The sequence below is a fragment of the Dendropsophus ebraccatus genome, chromosome 5 (genome assembly GCF_027789765.1).
Source record: "Dendropsophus ebraccatus isolate aDenEbr1 chromosome 5, aDenEbr1.pat, whole genome shotgun sequence".
Lineage (NCBI taxonomy): Eukaryota > Metazoa > Chordata > Amphibia > Anura > Hylidae > Dendropsophus > Dendropsophus ebraccatus.
The window spans coordinates 99,643,695-99,665,558 of NC_091458.1; the positions used below are offsets into that span (position 1 = coordinate 99,643,695).

The 21,864-nt window shown below is 42.9% G+C and overlaps 1 protein-coding gene across 2 annotated transcripts in view; it reads right to left on the minus strand.

Annotated features, from left to right (window-relative positions):
- Window positions 1–694: 694 nt before the first annotated feature.
- The window catches only part of GRTP1 (growth hormone regulated TBC protein 1), a 49,339-nt gene continuing 28,169 nt past the window's right edge, over window positions 695–21,864 (minus strand). For both annotated transcript variants that reach the window (XM_069972372.1, XM_069972373.1), the window contains exons 7-9: window positions 10,043–10,215; window positions 6,597–6,782; window positions 695–804 (exon numbers count right to left, since the gene is read on the minus strand). In XM_069972372.1, coding sequence (XP_069828473.1) covers window positions 715–804; window positions 6,597–6,782; window positions 10,043–10,215 — 449 coding nt within the window. In that variant the 3' untranslated portion in view covers window positions 695–714. The remainder of the gene's footprint in view (window positions 805–6,596; window positions 6,783–10,042; window positions 10,216–21,864) is intronic.

A 21,864-nucleotide genomic window follows, 5' to 3' on the forward strand; every position in this document is an offset into this window, starting at 1 on the left:
AAAAATTGTCATAAATTAGCAACACAGAAGTTGGAAGAGCCACAGTTTGATCATTCTTCTCTACTTACAAAGATTTAAAGGGACTCAGTCACCTCCAAAATACCCCCTAAACTTAAGTTATCATCAGTAGATTATAGAGGAGTAGAGTATACAACGCTGCTTCTATATCTGAAATTTGTATCTTTCTACGTTCTTGCATTCCTTTGCTATAAGCCACAAATGAAGCAGTCTAAGTAGTCCTCTCCACTATATTCTGGAGCTAGGCAGTCTTCTCTATGCCCAGTTTGCAGGCTTACAGCTAGGAAATAAAAAGGAGTAGAAAGCTACAAATTTCAGATTTGGAATCAGCATCCTTTATCCTACTTACAGGTGACTTTAGTTTAGGGTTTTGAGGAGGGTGGGTTGAAGGTGACAGAGTGCCTTTAAATATGTCCTTTGTCAGTATTGGTTTAAATGTATTATACTAAATGGCAACCAATATGGCTGCAATATGGCCTGCGAGAAGAGCTAACATCCAACTAACTGTATACAAAAACTATATCTCTGTAGGGAAAGAAAACTGATTTTTTTGGTTTTGGGTGGAAATCTTCTTTAACCATTCACTGCCTAGAATACAACATACTTTGTACCAAGCTGCTGTGCCAGACATGAAAGGGGGTATCAGTGCAAATATTACATTGATGGAATGTGCCAGTGGTTACGGTCAGTTGTCCATTATTCCTGAGTAAGTAACTGTGCGTGACATTGCTCTCTTAACTTAGAGATTGTACTTCTTGACAAGCTTCCGGGTTCTGTGAAGATTTTCTGTAATACAAGAATAATTTATTTATTACTGTGTATTTTACTAATATACAACAAATAGGTTTAGTTAGATGAAGTGGTTAGTAGCAAACCCCGATTTGTTTCCGCTGCACCATGGCTTCCATGCAATTATGCCTCAGTGCTCGAACAGGCATTTATATGGGCTGGAGGGTGCACATGGGATGTTAAAGGGAATATGTCAGCTCTGTCACCCCTTTATAAATAGCATAGGGACCGGGCTCCTGTGCAGGGGTGGGTGCCCGGGGGGTCCGGGGGGTGCCCGCGGAGCTGTGCTTCTGCTGTGCGTCCCGTGGCTCTGCAGTGGCAGAGTGTGTGGCTGCGGAGCCGCGGGGCGCGTGGAGGGGGCGCGGCTTCGCGGGCGCCTCCCGGACCTCCGGGCACTCACCCTTGTGTGGGAGCTTGGAGGGAGTTTGGTCCGTGTCGGCCGCTGCTGCATGTGGCCTGCCCTCTGGCCGTTCTCCGGGCGGTGGGTGGCTGTGGCCGTTCCGATTTGTGGCATGGCACGGCTGGTTAACTGTGCAAATTAATGTAATCAATGTTATTGTATGCATCGGCGACCCCTGATGAGGTCACCATAACAGGTGGCTGAAACGCGTTGGATCGAGGTGTTTATGTCTAAGGACTGGAGTGCAAACACAACTATTGTTGCCGACACAGGGACCACGTTGACTAATATATGGATGGGTCTGTTGGTATGGACATTGCTCCACCTGATATACTTTATGACGCTGGTGAACATTGATACTGTAACATTTGTACAGTGTACTGCAAATAGTTTTTTTGTTTCTGGTGATTGGTCCCTCTGACGGATCAGGGAACAGACTGGACTAACTGATTTATGTAGGGAAAGTAGAGCACGACACGGTGCATTTTTTCCTACTGAACTAATAATTGTTTCAGAGAAATCGAATTTTTGTACATAATTGTATATATTGAATAAACACCCTTTTTGTTATAAGCAAAAAAAAAAAAAAAAAAAATAGCATAGGGAACATAGCTTTTTTCTGTACAGATGTTCTAGTTTAGGTTCTAAATATAAGTAGATACCACCGGAGGAAGGTCACGAAAGGCGTGTCGAGGTGGTAGCGTCCCAGTGGAATCTAACTTAAATATACAATGTAAGTAGCAACAACCTATTCCCAAACCAGAGTGAGGTAAATTACTTAGTTTAGACTAAATAGGGATTCACTTGTGATTAGTATTCAGTATGACCAGACTGCACTTTATATTGATATTTGTTATTTTTGGTCCCTACTGATAGAGATTTAAACTCACTGGGGGACATTTATTAGGTCCGGCGTTTATCTGCGCCGGACTTAAAAATTCCCCCGCATCTCCGGCGCTACGGAGATTTATGTAGAGGCGGACTGCCTCTACATAAATCCCATGCGAGCCGGTGCGCACGGACGAAAACCTACGCCAGCTGAGGACTGGAGTAGGTTTTTGGCGTAAAAAAAAAATGATAAATCGCGCGGATTATGAGTCTGCCCCCTCCCCCCCCCCCCCGTCGTAAAGAGCCGATTTGCAAATATTTTATTCGCAATCGTCCTTTTTGCGAATCGGCTCTTAACGGCAAAAAAAAAAAAAAAAACGCCGGATGATACATGTCCCCCATTGTGTACATTTGATTTTAATCCTACTATATGGTTTTCTGGTTGGAATTTAGGTGTGCGATTTTGTTATAGTTGATATCCTCCAGGACTGCCACTGTCATTTTAATGTATGTTTTTTCTTTTTTTTATATACATACAATGTAATTAACAAAGATATATTTTTAGCTATGTAAATTCAGTAGTTTGTGTTTTGTATGACTATCTAGACATAAGTAGAAAGAGGTCACCTTTCATTTTTAGGCTAGGTACATATAGTAAAACAAAAGCTAAGTACAACTGCAATTTTAGTGAAAATAAAAAAGTGTAAACAGATAAAAAAACGGTTGTATTTTACAAAAGCAGGTGGTAAATATTGAGCAAGTTCATTATTTGAATTTTTGTAATTAGTGTTGAGCGGATCAGTCAAAGTGTTTGAGTGTGGCATTGTTGCTCAGTGTTTGATTCCTGGCGACTGCAGAAGTTGGATGCCGCCCTAGGGAATCCTGAAAAACATGGATACAGCCATAGGCTTTTAATTTTATGGCTAGAGATGAGCGAACCAGGTTCGGGTTCGAGTCCATCCGAACCCGAACGATCGGCATTTGATTAGTGGGGGCTGCTGAAGTTGGATAAAGCTCTAAGGTTGTCTGGAAAACATGGATACAGCCAATGACTATATCCATGTTTTCCACATAGCCTTAGGGCTTTATCCAAGTTCAGCAGCCCCAGCTAATCAAATGCCGAACGTTCGGGTTCGGATCGACTCGAGCATGCTCCAGGGTCGCTGATCTCTATTTTTGGCATGAACATGTTATTTGGTTGTGTCTGTGATATTAAAGGGAATCTGTCAGCTGTAATTCACATTCCAACCCACTGACACTGTTAGCTGTTAGGTCAAGGAGACACCTGGTGGTCATATATCTGTCTAATTCTAGTATGTAGAAAAATGGGACTCAGATTCCAGGTGTCAACCAAGCAGAAAGGGGGGATGGGGGTGGAGACAGGAGACATTCCAGCTTGTAGTTATTTAGGATTTTGGTAGAAAGTCTAATGGCCCTATTTCACGGGTCGTCTAGAGCAGTGCTTCCCAACCTTTTCCACCTCGGGGCACACCTTGGGGAAAAAAATTTCCTCGGGGCACCCCTACTAAATAATGTTCTACAAAATAAGAAAACTGCCATACAGGGACTCACAGGTGACTTCTTCTTTGATCTGAGGAGTCACTTTCCCTTTTCCTCTCCATCCGGCCCAGACCTCCATGATGATTTCTTCCAGCTACTTTTCATCTCTTCAGAACCTGCAAGACAAACAATTTAGGCTCCGCACATTTCTAGCAACTTCCTTTCCTTTCTCCCTCCTGTCGGCTCCCAAAGTAACTGCGCTGTTTGGTGTTATGTGCAGTAAAGCGAGTAGGAATGTGGGATGCCCCCTGTATGTAGGATCCCCTGCTGTGCCCCCTGTATGTAGGATCCCCTGCTATGATGAACTAATAATGCCCCCAGAGGTGCCCTCATGAACTAATAATGCCCCCATATACTAATAATGCCCCCAGAGGTGCCACCATGAACTAATAATGCCCCCAGAGGTGCCCCCATGAACTAATAATGCCCCCAGAGGTGCCCCCATACACTAATAATGCCCCCAGAGGTGCCCCCATAAACTAATAATGCCCCCAGAGGTGCCCCCATGAACTAATAATGCCCCCAGAGGTGCCCCCCATGAACTAATAATGCCCCCTGCTCTGCCCCTAAAAAAAACAAACAAAAAAAAACAAAACATCCTACTCACCTAATCCGCGCTGTGGCTGCAGGCAGAAGCTCTCCTCCTCCTCTTCTGGCTCCATCTTGTGAGCCGCGGGGACATGACTTCCGGCAGGCGTGATGACGTCACATCATCACGCCTGCCGGAGAGGTCACGTCCCGGCCTCCCATAGGCTGCTGGTATGAAGTGCCGGCAGCCTATGGGAGCGAATATAGGAGCAGGACGCTGACACTTCCTGCTCCTATATTCTGCTTACTTTAATGTTCGGAACATGAAAGTGATCCGTGCATCCCGAGGAGCTGCACGGCTGCAGCTTCTCGGGATGCTTAAAGAGACAGCGCACATTTCCCACCGGGATCCCGCGGCACCCCTGGCGGGTTCTCCCGGCAAACCAGTGTGCCGCGGCACCCCGGTTGGGAAACGCTGGTCTAGAGGAGCAAACGAGCGCTCTGCAGTGCGGCTGCAGCGAGCGGGTGGGTGCGGGAGGGGCGGCGGGGAGCTGCCCAGGTGATCGCTGATCGTCCGGGCAGCTCATAGGATATAGCAGCGTCTGCTGCCGATGCTCCTATTCAACGGAGCGACGGCAGCAGATCGCTGCTATATCAGTCGCTTGTTTTTCAACATGTTAAAAAACAAGCGACTGCAACGATCGTTGCACTCTATTCCACGGGACGATTATCGTCCGTAGCGGCTTTAGAGGCTTTTCCAGAGTGTTAAAGCATTTTTCTACAATATGGAAGCACAGACAGATATATGAAAGGTACCATGTGTTTCCTTGTCTAACAATGTCAGCAATTTAAAACATGAATTACAGATGACACATTCCCTTTGAGCACCTAAAGCAGTGACGGTTAACCTTGGTACTCTAGCTGTTGCAAAACTACAATTCCCACCATGCCTAGACAACCTAAAATATGGCTTTGGCTGCCCAGGTTTAACAGGGATTGCAGTTTTGCAACAGCTAGAATGTCGGAAGCTAGCCATCGCTGACCTATAGGAAACAGTGCTCTTTGGAAACTGATATTTGTTGGACCAAACTGAAAGAATAGAGGACCCTGGAGTTTCTGTGTGACCATAATAATGTATATGTAAGGCCCAGAACAGTATTTATTGTCAGGCGTCTGGAGGTATATTGTTGCCATTGGCAACCCTAGACTGTCTGTATTGGGGCCTATGTATTTGTTTCTTTCTCCTAGCCTCTTTTGTGGTGGTATTTAAAATTAGCATTGTTTTCTGCCATATATTTATTTAATATGTAGTTATTAGAGATAAGCGAGCCTTGAGCCTGCTCGAGTCCATCCGAACCCGAACTTTCGGCATTTGATTAGCGGTGGCTGCTGAAGTTGGATAAAGCCCTAAGGCTAGGTGGAAAACATGGATATAGTCATTGGCTGTATCCATGTTTTCCAGACAACCTTAAAACTTTATCCAAGTTCAGCAGCCACCACTAATCAAATGCCGATTGTTCGGGTTCGGATGGACTCCAACCCGAACCCGGTTCGCTCATCTCTAGTAGTTATGTATTAATGTCTAATGAAACAAGTGTTGAGCTTGATCAGTGCTCCTCCCCTGCAACCTATCAGACTCTAGTGATTGGCCAGGGGAAAGCTGGCCCCGCCCACCTTCTACCCAGAGGGCTGTGCGGTCTTGACAGTTGGTAGTCTGGCTTTGCCAGAGTCACATCTAACCTCCCTGCATTACCTCAGTAATTCTGTCAGACTTGATACCCAACCCCCTAACCTGTTTCCAGACAGCCATAAGGATCAATACGTGTCCTCAAAGTCTCAGCAGGACATCCTCTGTATTTACTAGTGCCTGCTGTCGGATTGGTGAAGTGTTAGAGGGTCACCCATTCACCATCCATATCTTCCTGGCTCTCAAGTCAGTGTGTTGATGCGTCTTCCTCCTGCTTGCCAGCGAGCGTTGACAGCGTCAAGTCTCTTCAGTAACTTTAAGTACCTATTCACACATACCTTATAAAGGCTGGAAACCGCAAAGTCCCTGGAACAGGTCTGTCTACCTATCAATATCAATCCACTAAGTCCAAGTTATAGTAACCAAGGTAACCCTCCCCCCTGAAGCTAAGGACTTTGATCAAGCCAGCAGATATTCATCATCAGATGCCCCTGTATTGGATTGTACATTGTTATCCTTCAAGTAAAGTTTCCATATACTTCACCGCTACTGTGTTAAGACTTTTATAAAAAATATTCCCTCGTGTGTATGCTGAGAGGAGAAGGGCCCCGGCACCCTCGGACCCCACCGTGACAGACAGGGCTCACCTTCTGTAACCTAAGGTTGCACTACACCACCCAGACACACCCTCAACATATTGCAGTAGATGGCATATACAGTAGTACTTGACACCGGTTGAAATTTGTATATATTGGCACATACAGTTCTCACACTTTCTTCCCATACCTGCATGAAGAGGTGACATTCTGTAACCAGCTTCCCTTTTGTTATGTCTTTGAACTTGTCACACACGTCTGGAAAATTTTTTGCTTCCAAAATATAAGCTTGGTGATGCTTTATTAGTGTTAAGGCCACACGAAAAAGGATTTTTGATCCTTCATAGAATAAACAGTCCCAAATACGTAGTACAGTCTGTGAAGTACAACAGCAATATTATATGCTTATAGTACACAACAGAACAAAAAACACGCAATTCTTCTAAATAAAAAGGTACAATACATGCATGTAACCTCTGCACATATACCAAGTCCAGGCCTCTGGTCCCAGACAGCAGAATATACTGTACATAGGGAATAGCTGTTCGCATATCATGAACTCATTTCACCACCTTCATTTATAGACTTTAGAAATAAAAACAGAGCATGAGACCGTTCTATAGATCCATTCGGAAGTTACCTAATCTTTGCTGTCAAAATTATGTATTCCGTATTTTATGGTATTTGAAGCCGGAAGGTTTAGCTTAAGATTTTTATACTATTCTTTATTTAGTAACATGAACAATAGAGATAAAAGATACTGATGATCTTAAAAGGTACCCAGACATTTTAGTGGAGTCTGCTAACAAACTAATGTGGGATGTCCTGACTTTCTCCAACAGTAAGAGGATAGTGTGTGTTACTGCAGGAGATAAACCGCTGCCAGACATCTATCATTACTCAATTCACTGGATATAAATACATTTTAGAATAGAAAAAACATGAAGACACTGATCTGCTGCAATAATGCTCTTCCAGCTAAGCTCGGAAGTAGACTTTTAATTGGATTCCCTGCTTTCTCCTCCACTGGGGAGTAAGGTCTGAGTGGGTTGTGTGTCTCCTTGATGGGACTGCCAAGATGGCTTGTTGAGTCTTATGGAACTTACAAAACTGTGAAAAAGTATGCAAGGAAGATCTTCTCAAAAAGGGAAAGAGCTTACTCTCTGGTACCACCCAAGTCAAAGGCTTTTCTGCCAGCCAGCCTTTTCCTCTGAACCCAAACACAACTTACAGATGGCTTATCTTCTTTTTGGAATTACATTTTTTCTGAAAATCATCTGTCATAATGTCAAGGCTGTTGGGATGGTAAGAAGCCACAGAGGACTGCGCCAATGTTTCCTTGGTAAGGCAGCACAAAAGGTGATGAAATATTGGATTTACAAGGAAGCTACTGCCAGTTGGTGGCACCAGAGCAAATTCTTACTTCTGAAAGACAGATGGTTTGTATCCTCAGCATTTTGGTATAGATGGGACTTTTTGATCAATTATAAATTAAATTCAATCTAAGATGTGATTTTACGAAATCCACAGTGTAGGATTAACAATATTATATATGAATAATTCAGACAATTCCACACCGTGGCGATACCAAATATATTTATTATTTTTATGTCTACAAGGGGGTGGTGATTTTAACCTGAGAGGGTTTTTATTTATTTTTTTTATTTTTTTTTTATATATTTTTGTGCCCTAGGAAACCATGAACATTAAGGGTCCATTTACACAGAAAGATTATCTGAAGATTTGAAGCCAAAGCCAGGAATGGATTTAAAAAGTAAAAATCTCAGTCTTTTTATGACATGATCTCAGCTACTAGTCTGTTTCTGGCTTTGGCTTCAAATATTTGGCAGATAATCTGTCCAATAATCTTTCTGCGTAAAGGACCCTTAGATTGCCGAATCGAGGTGTACAGATACAATGAGTGAACTGAATGATTTATGGCCAGCCCCATTCACTGTGTAACCTCAGCACTGCTGCTCTCCAAACAACTAATTCAGTTCCAATCAGCCATTGATGGCATACCCTATAAATAGGCCATTATTCATTTCAGCCAAGAAAAAACACATGATTTTAGTTTTGATAACATCTGGACTTCCATTGACAAAAATGGTCAACTTATAACTAGGAAAATTACTATTAGATCATAGACTAAAAAATTTTCTTGAACTAGTAGACCAACAAGTTAATGCTGCAGGACCAATCAAAATGGTCTGTGGGGATGGCTCTAGAAACCCTGGTGCATAAAGGCCGTATTACAGACCACGATATCGCTTCCTCCTCGTTCCCTGCTTGCTACCTGTGTTATTACACGTACAGACAGCAAGTAGGATATGCCACGGGGAGCTGAAGAGGGGCTGCTGGACGATCTGTAAGGGCCTTTTTCACAGCCAATTATTGTGCAAAGATCTGTTACATTGTTGGAATTGAAGCAATAATCTTCTGGTGTAAACGCGGCAATGATCAAATGAGTAACGAAAATTTGTTTGCATGTCGATCGCACCTTTTCAGCCGACCTCAAAATCATTGTAAATTGTTCTCAAGCCTCTCAGTTTAAGCACTTATTGTTCACAGTAGAGTGTGTGTGTGTGTGTGTGTGTGTGTGTGTGTGTGTGTGTGTGTTTTGCAGGGTATCCCTAAGGGTACAAATCCACTTGACATATTTGCTGCGTGAATCAGTCTTAAAAATAAGCAGGCAAAACGCAGGTTGGCTTTATACAATTGTTCTGTTTGTTCTATACAATTGTTCTATACAATTGCGTATTTTTGAAGCGTGAAGCTACATGCGTTTTTCACACAGGTTGTTAACAACTGATGCTTTGCTAACAACAAGCTTCAAGCTTCAAAAATACGCAATTGCGTATTTTAACGCAGAACAATTGTATAAAGCCAACCTGCGTTTTGCCTGCTTATTTTTAAGACTGATTCACGCAGCAAATACGTCAAGTGGGTTTGTACCCTGAGGGAGAATCCCATTTGACATGGCCTACGGTGGGGATGTGATAAGTGGTGCTGCGGCCGTGAAGCCCCAACAGTGTGATAAAACAGATGATAAAAGATCACTTTTAACTGGAACAAGCACTATAAAATAAGGTATGAAAACTGCAACATTTACCTTTTACACCTGTAAAGAGAAGTCATAATGCAAAAAGGGGATGACAGCGTCACTTTAACAGGTATCCAGCAATGTCTGCCGCAGTAAATACAGCTTACCGATTCCATTTATTTGCTTGCCCACAGTACCCATCCCTGCTTATTTGTTTCCCTTTGTTTTCCTCCTTTTTATTGTTTATAAGTTTTTAATGTTTTCTCTGTTCTTCTTAAATATGTTTAAATTGTAACTTAGACAGGCCTAACCTATACAATAAGGTTGACCTCTGACATTAGGGTGCTGGTTACCTAGATTATTGTCAACTACTGGGCCTTTTTAATGCTGTTCTCCATTTTGTCCTGGTATGATTGTACCTTGATGGTCACATTGCATTAGTTATTTCAGTAATTGTTTTGCCATGATACAATGTAATGCTTGTGTAACAATATAACACTACCATCACAGTTTATACACTTTATATCCTTTATTCAAAACAATAAAAAAGGATATCCAACAATAAACCTAGCAGAACCATAAGGTGCACTTACCTCTATTGGAAGTATATCAATGAACAAACAGATAAACCACCGGGAAACCAGAAGGGTCCACATCACCTCGTGCTGGTCTATTAATGCCGCTACAGCTGGGATCTTTATCTTCACCAGATCCCCAAGCACCTCCTGGTCAATTTTAAGACCCATCATTGCAGGGCTGTAATAGTCTAATAAAATCAAATACTAATTTTAGAAAGTTACATTTAAAACAATAAAATTTTAATACAGGGAGAGTGGCTCTGCAATACCTCACCTGTGACCATCGAGGGGTTTGCTTACAATGAGCTATTTAATCTGAAATGTTGCAGCATATCAGAGAGATTAGAGTTTAAAGACCAGCCAGGTGTGATAAGTCAAGGAGACTGGCACTCCACACTCTACTTCCCACCCAATGTATAAGGAGCGACCTGAAGAGCAGGGATAAGCTGGTGGACAGTTGTACAGTTTCACCATTTGTCCCAGGCCTGGCTCACCTTTAAACTATACATTTTTTCCGAAACACTCCAGTGTTTCAAAGTAATCCATTGAATGTTTAATTTTTCATCCCTGTTTTACGCCCAAGGTTCGAGTAACATAAAATATCTCTGACAGGTTTCCTTTACAGAACCTCAACCAGTTTAAATTTATCATCTTTTAGTAAGCTAAAAAGATTAAATGTCCAAAGGAAGCATTTATCCCGTCACTAGTGTCTTATTGCACCACAGTCTAGATAAAAATATAATGCAGCTAGCACAAAGCCTGTCCTTTATCCTGTAAGAAATAATAGCACTGACCTTTACACACAGAGGACACAGCCTGGAAATTATTACAAAGACGCAGTCGTGTGTGAACTAAATAAAAAAGAAAAAGTTCTCCCCATTATTCTGCACTCAATACCCCATAATGAAAATGGTGAAAACATGTTGAAAAAGCTTTTCGAGGCATGCCATGTCCTGTTTATTGGCCATGGTGTTCTGGTCTATACAGACAGCACAGTCTTAAATTTCAAGTCCCAGCAAGAGGGACGGAATACTTATGTATTACGCTTTAACCTCCTCCCGCCGCTCCACGAGGGCTGTGGAGTTGGTAAGCCGCAGCTCCCACTCAAAATTCAGGAGTCGGAGTTGATCGGGACCAACTCCGACTCCCGACTCCTGCTCCTTCATAAATGGCCGGTCATATACCAGGGAAGTTATTTATCACACTGGTTTAGCAGCTTCTCCCTAATGTCCTACATGATCCTGGGGCAACTTTTGAGGAAATAAAGAAATACTGTATATAAAGCAGATTTATCTCCAGCCTCCATGTCCTGAACTACTCACAACTAGACTAGATGGAGTAGGTGGTCTTTTCCTGCTGACAGTCTTCTATGTTTCTAACTAAATATTCACCATACTAAAAGAAACACTGCTAACAATGCCAGATACCTGTAATATAGAGGTCAGCCATAGTGATATATAGGGGGTCACACATAGTGATAGAGAGGTGTCACACAGTGATATAGAATATGGGGGCACGCAATAGCACACACACCGCCTGCTGCAGCCATGGCACGCAATAGCACACACACCGCCTGCTGCAGCCATAGCACACACCACACACACAGCCGGCTTCAGCTATAGCATACACACACAGCCTGCTGCAGTCATAGTGCACACACACAGCTTGCTGCAGCCATAGCACACATACACACAGCCTGCTGCAGCCATAGCACACACACACACACAGCCTGCTGCAGCCATAGCACACACACACACACAGCCTGCTTCAGCTATAGCATACACACACAGCCTGCTTCAGCTATAGCATACACACACAGCCTGCTGCAGCTATAGCATACACACACAGCCTGCTTCAGCTATAGCATACACACACAGCCTGCTTCAGCTATAGCATACACACACAGCCTGCTTCAGCTATAGCATACACACACAGCCTGCTTCAGCTATAGCATACACACACAGCCTGCTTCAGCTATAGCATACACACACAGCCTGCTTCAGCTATAGCATACACACACAGCCTGCTTCAGCTATAGCATACACACACAGCCTGCTTCAGCTATAGCATACACACACAGCCTGCTTCAGCTATAGCATACACACACAGCCTGCTGCAGCTATAGCATACACACACAGCCTGCTGCAGTTATAGCACACACACAGCCTACTGCAAGCCATAGCACACACAGCCTACTGCAGCCATAGCAAACACACAGCTGCAGCCATAGAACACTGAAGAAAAACACACAATATTCTCCCAGAGAGAAAACACCACACTGAGGACAGAGGTTACTGCTACACTACTTATGTCTTCTCCTCCTCCTCTATATTACACTGGATATCTTCATATTACACTGCTGCTTATATACAGTCATCCAGCATCCAGAAAGAGACCAGCACAGATCTCCCCCCACACAATGGACTCTTCCAGCTCAGAAAAAAACTTCCAAAAATAGTGACCGACAACTTTTCCATGACCACCCTTATGTAATATATTCATGAGCAAAACTTGTAAAGTTCATATCAAAATTCAATTCTACATTTATTAAAGATTTTTTTAAAGCTGGAGACTGAGTCGGTACATTTTTGCTCCAGCCAAAACTAGCTCCGACTCCAGCAGCTGTGGCTGTGTCATCCGCAGCGGGTCCCGGCTATCAGTGATAGCCGGCGACCCGCCGCAACTCTCAGCCCCAGAACCGTGCCGGGCGTGTGGCCGTGAGCTCTACCCCCTCCACTCTCTTCCCTGCTGCTGTCACAAGACTGTAACAGCGGCACGGGACAGAGGAGAGGGGGCAGACACAGGGACATCAGCTTATGGGATCAATATGATCCCATAAGCTGATATCCTAAAACAACCTGGGCATGGAGGAATCAATGGCTCCAGGTCGTGAAAGGGTTAATAAATTAGCAATTTTTTATAGAATTCTGTTTTCACATTCTCATTATAGGGTATTGAGTGCAAATTAGAGATAAGAGAACCTTAAAGCGACTCTGTACCCACAATCTGCCCACCCCAAACCGCTTGTAACTTCAGATAGCTGCTTTAAAGATCTGTCCTGGGGTTCGTTTGGCAGGTGATGCAGTTATTGTCCTAAAAAACAACTTTTAAACTTGCAGCCCTGTGTCAAATGGCCGTGGTCTAGAGTGTCTGTGCATTAGGCTGGCACCACCTCTCTGTCCCTCCTCATCATAAGGAATGTCCCAGGCAAATAGTCTCCTACTCATCAGCTGTGAGAACACGGCACATGGGCTGGATCATTAAGGCACCTGTGCAATGTTCACTGCAGAGGAACAGAACAAAATTCTGCCAGTGGCATTACTAATGATGAAGAGGGTGTGGAGGGTTGGTGCAAAGTTAGGGCACAGATACTCTAGGACAGGGCTGCAAGTGTCTTTTTTTTTTTTTTAGGACAATAACTGCATCACCTGCCGAACGGACCCCAGGACAGATCTTGGATTAAAAGCAGCTATCCAAAGGTACAAGTGCTTTGGGGGGGGGGGGGGGGGGGGTGCAGTCCTAGGGAGTCCTGGTAAACATGGATACAGCTTATGACTTTATCTAGGTGTTCCGGGCAGCCTTAGGGTCCTTTTATACACACAGATATCTGACAGATTTTGATACCAAAGCCAGGTATGATTTGAAGAGAGGAGAAATCTCAGTCTTTCCTTCATGACCTGTTCTGTGTTTAAAGTCTTTTCCTGGTTTTGGCTTAAAAGATCTGTCACATATCTATGTGTTAAATGGCCCTTAGGGCTGCATCAATCTTCTTTAGCGACCAGTAATCAAATGTTGATGGTTTGTCCGAATCAGAGCGTGCTTGAGTTTCACTCATGTCTAGTGCAAATCAATGGCGAAAAAGATGAGTGTGAGAGGACTTTCCAAATGCATTGTATGTGCTGGTAAAACATTACAATCCATATGTAGCATCTTTAAAAGATAACCTTTAAACCAATATTATATATATATATATAGTTAGTGACCAGCGGATAATACACTTTTTACAAGCCTTGGATTCATGGAACATCATTTACAAAAAAAAAATAATGAGATCTTCTAAAAGTTTCTGTCCTCTACAAGGAAAGTGGCATTTACTATTACATCCTTACTACAATATTCAGCCCACAACCTTCTTAGTTACTAGTAGTGTCACAACACGGAGCCAAAAAAAGATGTTCACTTCCAGTGTTAATACTTGTAATCTACTTACTGCAAGCTTCAGCTCAGTAGTATCCAGAAATAAAGTACTAATCTCTAAATTCCTCATTTCCTTGAGCTTACTCCTTGCTTGCAGATAACATGCTCCTTAGGGGTCAGGAGTAGAACATTTACTGTAGGGTTTCCATAAATGGGTAGTAACTGAATGTACCCATGGCTGGCTATATAGCCCTCCTCTGTCCTCCGCCTCCAAAGTGACAGATAACAATTACATATCTGTGTACAGCATAGAATAATGTACATCTATCATAATACTGATGTGACAAGCTTTAAAACTATACACAGTATAACACAACAAAAGTGTCATCACAGACTGACGCACAGCATGGATAGGTCACAAAGGTTAAACCACTCTATAGAAAATGCATCTAAACACTCGTTATTTAAGTGTTTCAGCCATACCTGCTGCATAAAGCTAGGGCTGCACAGTGTCATGTGTTACAAGTCGCACAACCAATATATTTTGTGCAACTTTGTGTTACATAACTATTACAGTTGCTACTTGCTAAAATTGCTAAATAGCAGAGAAGTCACAAGAAAGTTGCATGTGACGTGCAATAAAGTCAATGGTAGCAAAGTCACTTGCAACCTGAGACCAAAATTGCATCGCAATGTGACACCATTGAGTATCATTAAGTGCGATCTTGCATGATCTGTATGTCCCACAACAAAAGTCATCATGTAGCCCTAGAATAAAGCATCAAAGCACACAGCCATGCAACCTGCACAGATAAACACCGGTGTAAGAACAGGTCATACTGAGGAGCTCAGCTACTTGAAACCCAGCATCATCATGTCTACCATCAACTATCATCCCACTTTTCATCCAGCACGCTTTTTGACTCCCTGCAATCTGGCTTCCGCCCCCACCACTCCACAGAAACTGCCTTAACCAAAGTGGCTAATGACCTGCTAACTGCCAAAACCTCACTCCAATACGCTGCGCTCCTTCTCCTTGACCTATCTTCTGCCTTCGACACAGTTGACCATTCTCTCCTCTTACAAATTCTTTCATCCCTTGGCGTCACTTGCTCAGCCCAGCCCACTTTTAGTGTCTCCCACTCCCACACCGCCTCCTCTCCTCACTGTTTGTGTTCCCCAAGGCTCTGTACTCGTGCCTCTTCTCTTCTTAATCTTACCTCTGGCCTGGGACATATAGAATCCCACGACTTCAAAGTACCACCTCTACGCAGATGACACTCAGATCTACCTCTCTGGTCCGGATGTCACCCCTAGCTTTCCAGGATTCCAGAGTGTCTATTGGCCATATCCTCCTTCTCCTCCCGCTTTCTAAAACTCAACAAAACAGAACTTATCTTTCCCCCCATCTCACTCCACCCCCCCATCTAATCTTATCTCCTGCTTGGGCTGTTGTAACATCCTCCTCTCTGGCCTTCTCTCCAGTCTATCCTTAACTCTGCTGCCCGACTAATCAACCTTTCCCCTCGCATCTGCCTTTCCCCTCTGCCAATCCCTTCACTGGCTACCCACTGCCCAAAGTATTCACTTTAAATTGTTGACCATGACGTACAAGGCTATCCACAACCTGTCCCCTCTGTATATCTCTGACCTAATATCCCGTTACCTTCCCTCACGCAACCTTCGATCCTCCAGTGACCTCCGTCTGCACTCCTCCCTCGTTCGTACCTCGCACAACCGCCTCCAAGACTTTGCCCGAGCCGCCCCCATACTCTGGAACTCACTACCCCGACACATCCGTCTCTCATCCACCATCAAGTCCTTCAAAAGTAACCTGAAAACCCATCTCTTCTAACTAGGCTACAACCTATAACAATTCTGCATCACACTTTACTGGCTGCACTTTACCTCCTGTCTCTTTCCCTGTACCTTATACATTGTAAGCCCTCGCGGGAAGGGTCCTCTTCCCCCATGTACCAGTCTGCCATTTGCCTTCATGTAATAGGTTTTGATCTTGTAGTGTTCCTGTTTGTTACCCCTATTGCTTGTATAGATGATGGAGGCGATGATAATGGAGATGATGGAGATGGAGACGATGGCGACGACAACAATAATATATTTTTTTTAAATATCTGGCCTGCAAAAATTGCCAGTGTGAGCTGTAAGTGCCATTAATGGGAAGGGTCTAGACATAGCAGTTTAGCCACAAAGCACTCACAGAAATGAAGGCCGCTGAGTGCCAAAACATGTAGGATGCAAAAATAACTTATCCTCTATTGCATTGCTCACTTTAGAGTTATGAGTGGTCAGTACTAAACAAAAACTAACGTGCCCAAAAAGAAAGTACTCTGGATGGTATATGTATATGCAAAACAACCTCTAAAGGGCCAAAAGCCCAAATCACATCCAGCAGTACCTTCCACTAGAGTAAAACATAACTTTTATTGGCTCTTAAATAACATATAACAAAAGTAAATGTTGTGAACTTAAAAACACACTGCTCCTAGTAGTCATCATATTATCACGTTATCCATCCCTATAGTGATAGTAGCTGCAGTCTACTCACTACCTCAAATGTATTACTGTCTAACTAAACTAATAGCGCAGTGAAGTTAAAATCTAGCCACAAGCCCCTCAACTAGTTTCACCCACACTTGGGCTTCATCAGGAGGAGGGCTTATATGGAGGCGGCGCCCATCTAGGGTCTTATTTATAGTACTCCCCTTTAATCTCATCACTAGGCGACCATTTTCAGCCAATACCAACGAGTATCTGCCAGAAGCCAATCGGTGGTCGCCACCTCAGACGCTATGTTAGCGCCAAAAGTGCATAGTCCAACCCCTCTGGCGCTTAATGATGCAATCATACCCCATAACCAATCCACTCACCCCTCCAAAACTGCTCTTTCCAGTCCGCAGGTTACACTTCCGGGTTCTATCACTGTCATCATCTTAAGTCATGTGGCCCGATCACGTGACCTCACATCCTGCTCACCGGTCCGATCATGTGACGCGTCACTCGCCCACACACACTGAGCTCATCAGCCCGATCATGTGACCACACCACGTGTCTCCTCAGGCCTACGTAACATCCATCATATAGTCACATGATCGCTTTATCAATCTACTGTGTTTGAATTATTTATTTAAAATCACATAACTTATAGCAATCATACTGTATCTAAATTATTTTATTTATTTATTTATTTAGAGTCACGTAATCACTTATACTAAGATACTGTATTTAAATTATTTATTTATTTATTTAAAGTTACATGATCACTAATTTATTTAAAATCACATATTCATTTATAACAATGATGATGTATTTAAATTATTAATTTATTTAAAGTCACATGATCGTTTCTTAATGATGTTACTATATCTCTCCAATATTTGACAGTTGGTAAGTATTGGTAAGTAGATAGGCGAGATAGGTAGAAATATCAAGTGTTATAGATATATAGGGTCACAAGGATAAATCCATCCATACTTTGAATGGCTCTCAGACATATATAGCCTATATTCTAATAATCTAACCATAGTTATTCACCCCAAAGGGACCATCTAAGATAGTACATACTGTCACCAAATAAACTAGAGCTGCTCAGAGGGGTGGGAAAAAGGGAGGGGGGGGGGGGGGAAAGGAAGGGGAGGGAGAAGGGCAAAAATGTGCCATCTCTATCAGAGAAAAATTATTACCAGAGAATAGAAGAAAAAACAGGGGGAACATAACACAACATAATCATAAATGAATTAAAGAAAAGCCAAGAAGGAAAAACCTTCATTGAGTCCAACTGGACTCATACTAGCCAGACGGTGTATCCATCTCGCTTCCTCCCTCAACAGTAGTCTATCCAGGCACCCCTTTCGAGGTCCCAATCTCGGTTGGGCAATTCCAATGAATTGTATAGCATCACAACGTCCTTCATGGAAAAACCGGACATGTCTAGAAAGTGGGGTATCTTCGGCATTCCGAATGGTACTTAAATGTTTCCCTATTCTCCTTCTGAATTCTTGAATCGTTTTACCAACATAAATCTTAGGGCAGTCACACCGTGCAATATAAATAACCCCTTTCGTTCTACAGTTAATAAACTGTCGAATCTGATAGATCTTTGCGTCACTTGGGTTAGTAAACTCTCTCATGGTAGGTATAAATTTGCAGAATTGGCATCTCCCACACGGGTGGGAGCCAGTCAATCGCGATCTCAGCCAATTTCCTCCACTTTCATGTTGGTAATGGCTGTGTACTAGTAGGTCACTGAGATTTTGTCCTCTCCGATATGTCACGCTCGGTCTTGGGGAAATCACTCCTTTGAGATCTTCATCACCCAACAGAATTTTCCAATGCCTTCGTAAGACTGTCATGATCCTTGATGCATTAGCATCATAAGTGCCAATGCACCTTATCACCTTAGGGGCAGAGCTCGCCATACTTATCCTCTTCTCTTCCAACAAGCTGACTCTATTCTCACTCATGGCTCGATGGTATGCCCTCTTAATAGGTTTCCTTGGATATCCCCTATCTCGAAATCTTTTCGAGAGACTATCACATTCTTGTTGAAATAGGGACTGCTCCGAACAGTTCCTGCGCGCCCGCAGGAACTGTCCAATAGGGATCCCTCTTCTTAGGGGCTCTGGATGCCAACTAGTCCAATGCAACAAATTGTTGGTGGATGTACTCTTCCGATATATATTGGTTTGTAAATTTAGGTTCTCATCAATCCTTATAGTCAGATCCAGGAAATTGATCTCTTGTGTCTGAAACTCTCGTGTAAAGAACATCCCCAAATCATTGGTATTTAGAATGTCAACAAAGTTATCAAAAGTGTCCCTATCCCCATCCCACAAAATCAAAACATCATCTATAAATCTCCCCCAGAAAAGAATGTGACTTGTGAAAAAACTTAAATCATCAGAAAAAACGTGCTCAGCCTCCCACCACCCCAAAAACAAATTAGCATAACTGGGTGCACAAGTGCTCCCCATCGCCGTACCTCGTGTTTGGTGAAAGAATTTATGATCAAAAAGAAAAAAATTGTGCGTGAGTACGTATTTCAATAGATTAAGTACAAAGCAATTGTGTTCCTGTAAGTGTCGACTTCTAGTGTTCAAAAAATAAGAAACTGCCCCCACACCAAGTTCATGTTGAATATTAGTGTAAAGGGACTCTACGTCCAGACTAGCTAGATGTGTTGTAGGTGTCACCGTGATATCAGAAATTTTACGAACTGTGTCTTTAGTGTCCTTCAAAAAAGACGGAAGTGAAGAAACAAAAGGGTGCAGAATCTTATCTACATATTTGCTGGCTCCTTGTGATAGACAGTCGTTGCCAGACACAATCGGGCGACCCTTTAAGGGGGAGAGTGATTTATGCACCTTGGGAAGTGCATAAAAAGTAGCAGTAGTGGGAGTGGGGTTAAAAATAAAATTATATTCGTCACAAGAGATCAATTTCCGTGTCTTAGCGTCATCCAGTATCCCCCTAAGATCATTTAAATATTCAGTAGTGGGGTCCCTATCCAGAATTTCATAGGTGTCCCTATCATCCAACAGAGCCATCACCATCTGTACATATTTTTGTCTATCCAGGAGGACAATATTACCGCCCTTGTCTGAGGGCTTTATCACTAAATCAGAATTACTTCGCAGCTCTTCCAGTGCTATTTGTTCAGCATGTGTTAGATTTGCATGGATCCTCTCCTTTTGTGTTTTTAGGCCATTTATCTCTGAAGTTACCAGCGATACAAATGTATCTATATGGGAGTATTGGGCAAAACTAGGTGTAAAGGTGGATTTGGGACACAATCCTGTGTCTGGTACTCCTGAGCCACTCTCATTCTCCTCTAAAAGTCCCTCTAGAGCTCTCAGAGCTTGTGCCTCTCTGATTCCTCAGATCTATATTTCTCTCCCTTGCAACATGCCATTTATGTAAAGCTAATTTTCGCGCGAATAGATTAATGTCCTTCACCCAGCCAAAGTTGTCACATCTCGGTACTGGTGTGAAGGACAGACCTCGCTTCAGGAGGGATTCTTGTTCAGATGTGATGGTGACCGATGATAGATTAAAAATCTGTAGATCATCTCGTTGTTCATCCTCACATCCGTTTTCTAGGCTCATCACCCCTGTCTCCCCATCATTACATGTGCCGCTGGTCCTAAAAAAGGAGTACCAGGGAAAGGAAACATAACTGGTGGCATTGTTTGAGTAGATGGCGAGGCAATCTGCATTTGTGTAGAGTTCACTTGTGGGGAAACTGAATCCCCTTGTCCCCCCAGGGTTGACATATTCATATTGGTGTTGGAATTTACTGTCGGTACCGCCACATTCATATCTGTAGTGGAGTATGTACCCGACGTAGCATGAGATGAGGAGGCGTGACCAAAGTGACTGATACTGCCTGAGTTGGATTGCCCACATGATGTAATTCCCTGTACAACCCCAGTGGTAGGGGGGGTATATCTCACTGTTGGTCTCTTATTATTCTTTGGTTGAGATCTCCTCCTATATTTCCTCTTACCACTAAATCTATAGGGACCACTGGATTCTGATCCAGACTCCTCTTGGCCGGAATTATCTGAGCCCGAGAATCTAGTTTTGGGTTTTTGTAATTTCTTTTTATATGTATATGCTTGCCCACTTGCGAAATCTTGCCAGTCTCTAATAAACTTTTGATGTTTTTTCTCTTTTATTTCACTCTTATATATTTCCAAGTTCCTTTGTAGTTGTGTCTCAAGGTTTATGTACTCAGGGTATGAGGCAAAGTTGCGTATCTCCACTAGTTCCTTTTCTAGTTTTTCACTAATGGTTTTGTAGTGTCCCCGTTCGTAATCAAGGAGATATCTTATCATACGCAAGGAGTTAGCAGTCAATAAATTCTCCCAACCCTGAATAAATTCCAAATCTTCTTTATGAGAATTTGGGAAGATTGGGATACGTAAACCCCTATACACTATATTTTTTTGAAGGTAGTTTTCAAAACTGGCTATTTCCCACCACGTTCTTATTTGGGACTTAAGGATCTTAGTAATATTACGGAAAACCGCCTGGATATCGTACTGTTGTAAGGGTACCCTTTCGGTACTAAAAATTTGTGTCGTCTCAGCTAAGTAGCTTTCAGCGTTAAAGTTTTGCAGAAAACCTGCCATAATCTGCTGAAGGCACTACACATTAAAGGGATTAAACCCAATTCAGAACTAAACAAAAACTAACGTGCCCAAAAAGAAAGTACTCTGGATGGTATATGTATATGCAAAACAACCTCTAAAGGGCCAAAAGCCCAAATCACATCCAGCAGTACCTTCCACTAGAGTAAAACATAACTTTTATTGGCTCTTAAATAACATATAACAAAAGTAAATGTTGTGAACTTAAAAACACACTGCTCCTAGTAGTCATCATATTATCACGTTATCCATCCCTATAGTGATAGTAGCTGCAGTCTACTCACTACCTCAAATGTATTACTGTCTAACTAAACTAATAGCGCAGTGAAGTTAAAATCTAGCCACAAGCCCCTCAACTAGTTTCACCCACACTTGGGCTTCATCAGGAGGAGGGCTTATATGGAGGCGGCGCCCATCTAGGGTCTTATTTATAGTACTCCCCTTTAATCTCATCACTAGGCGACCATTTTCAGCCAATACCAACGAGTATCTGCCAGAAGCCAATCGGTGGTCGCCACCTCAGACGCTATG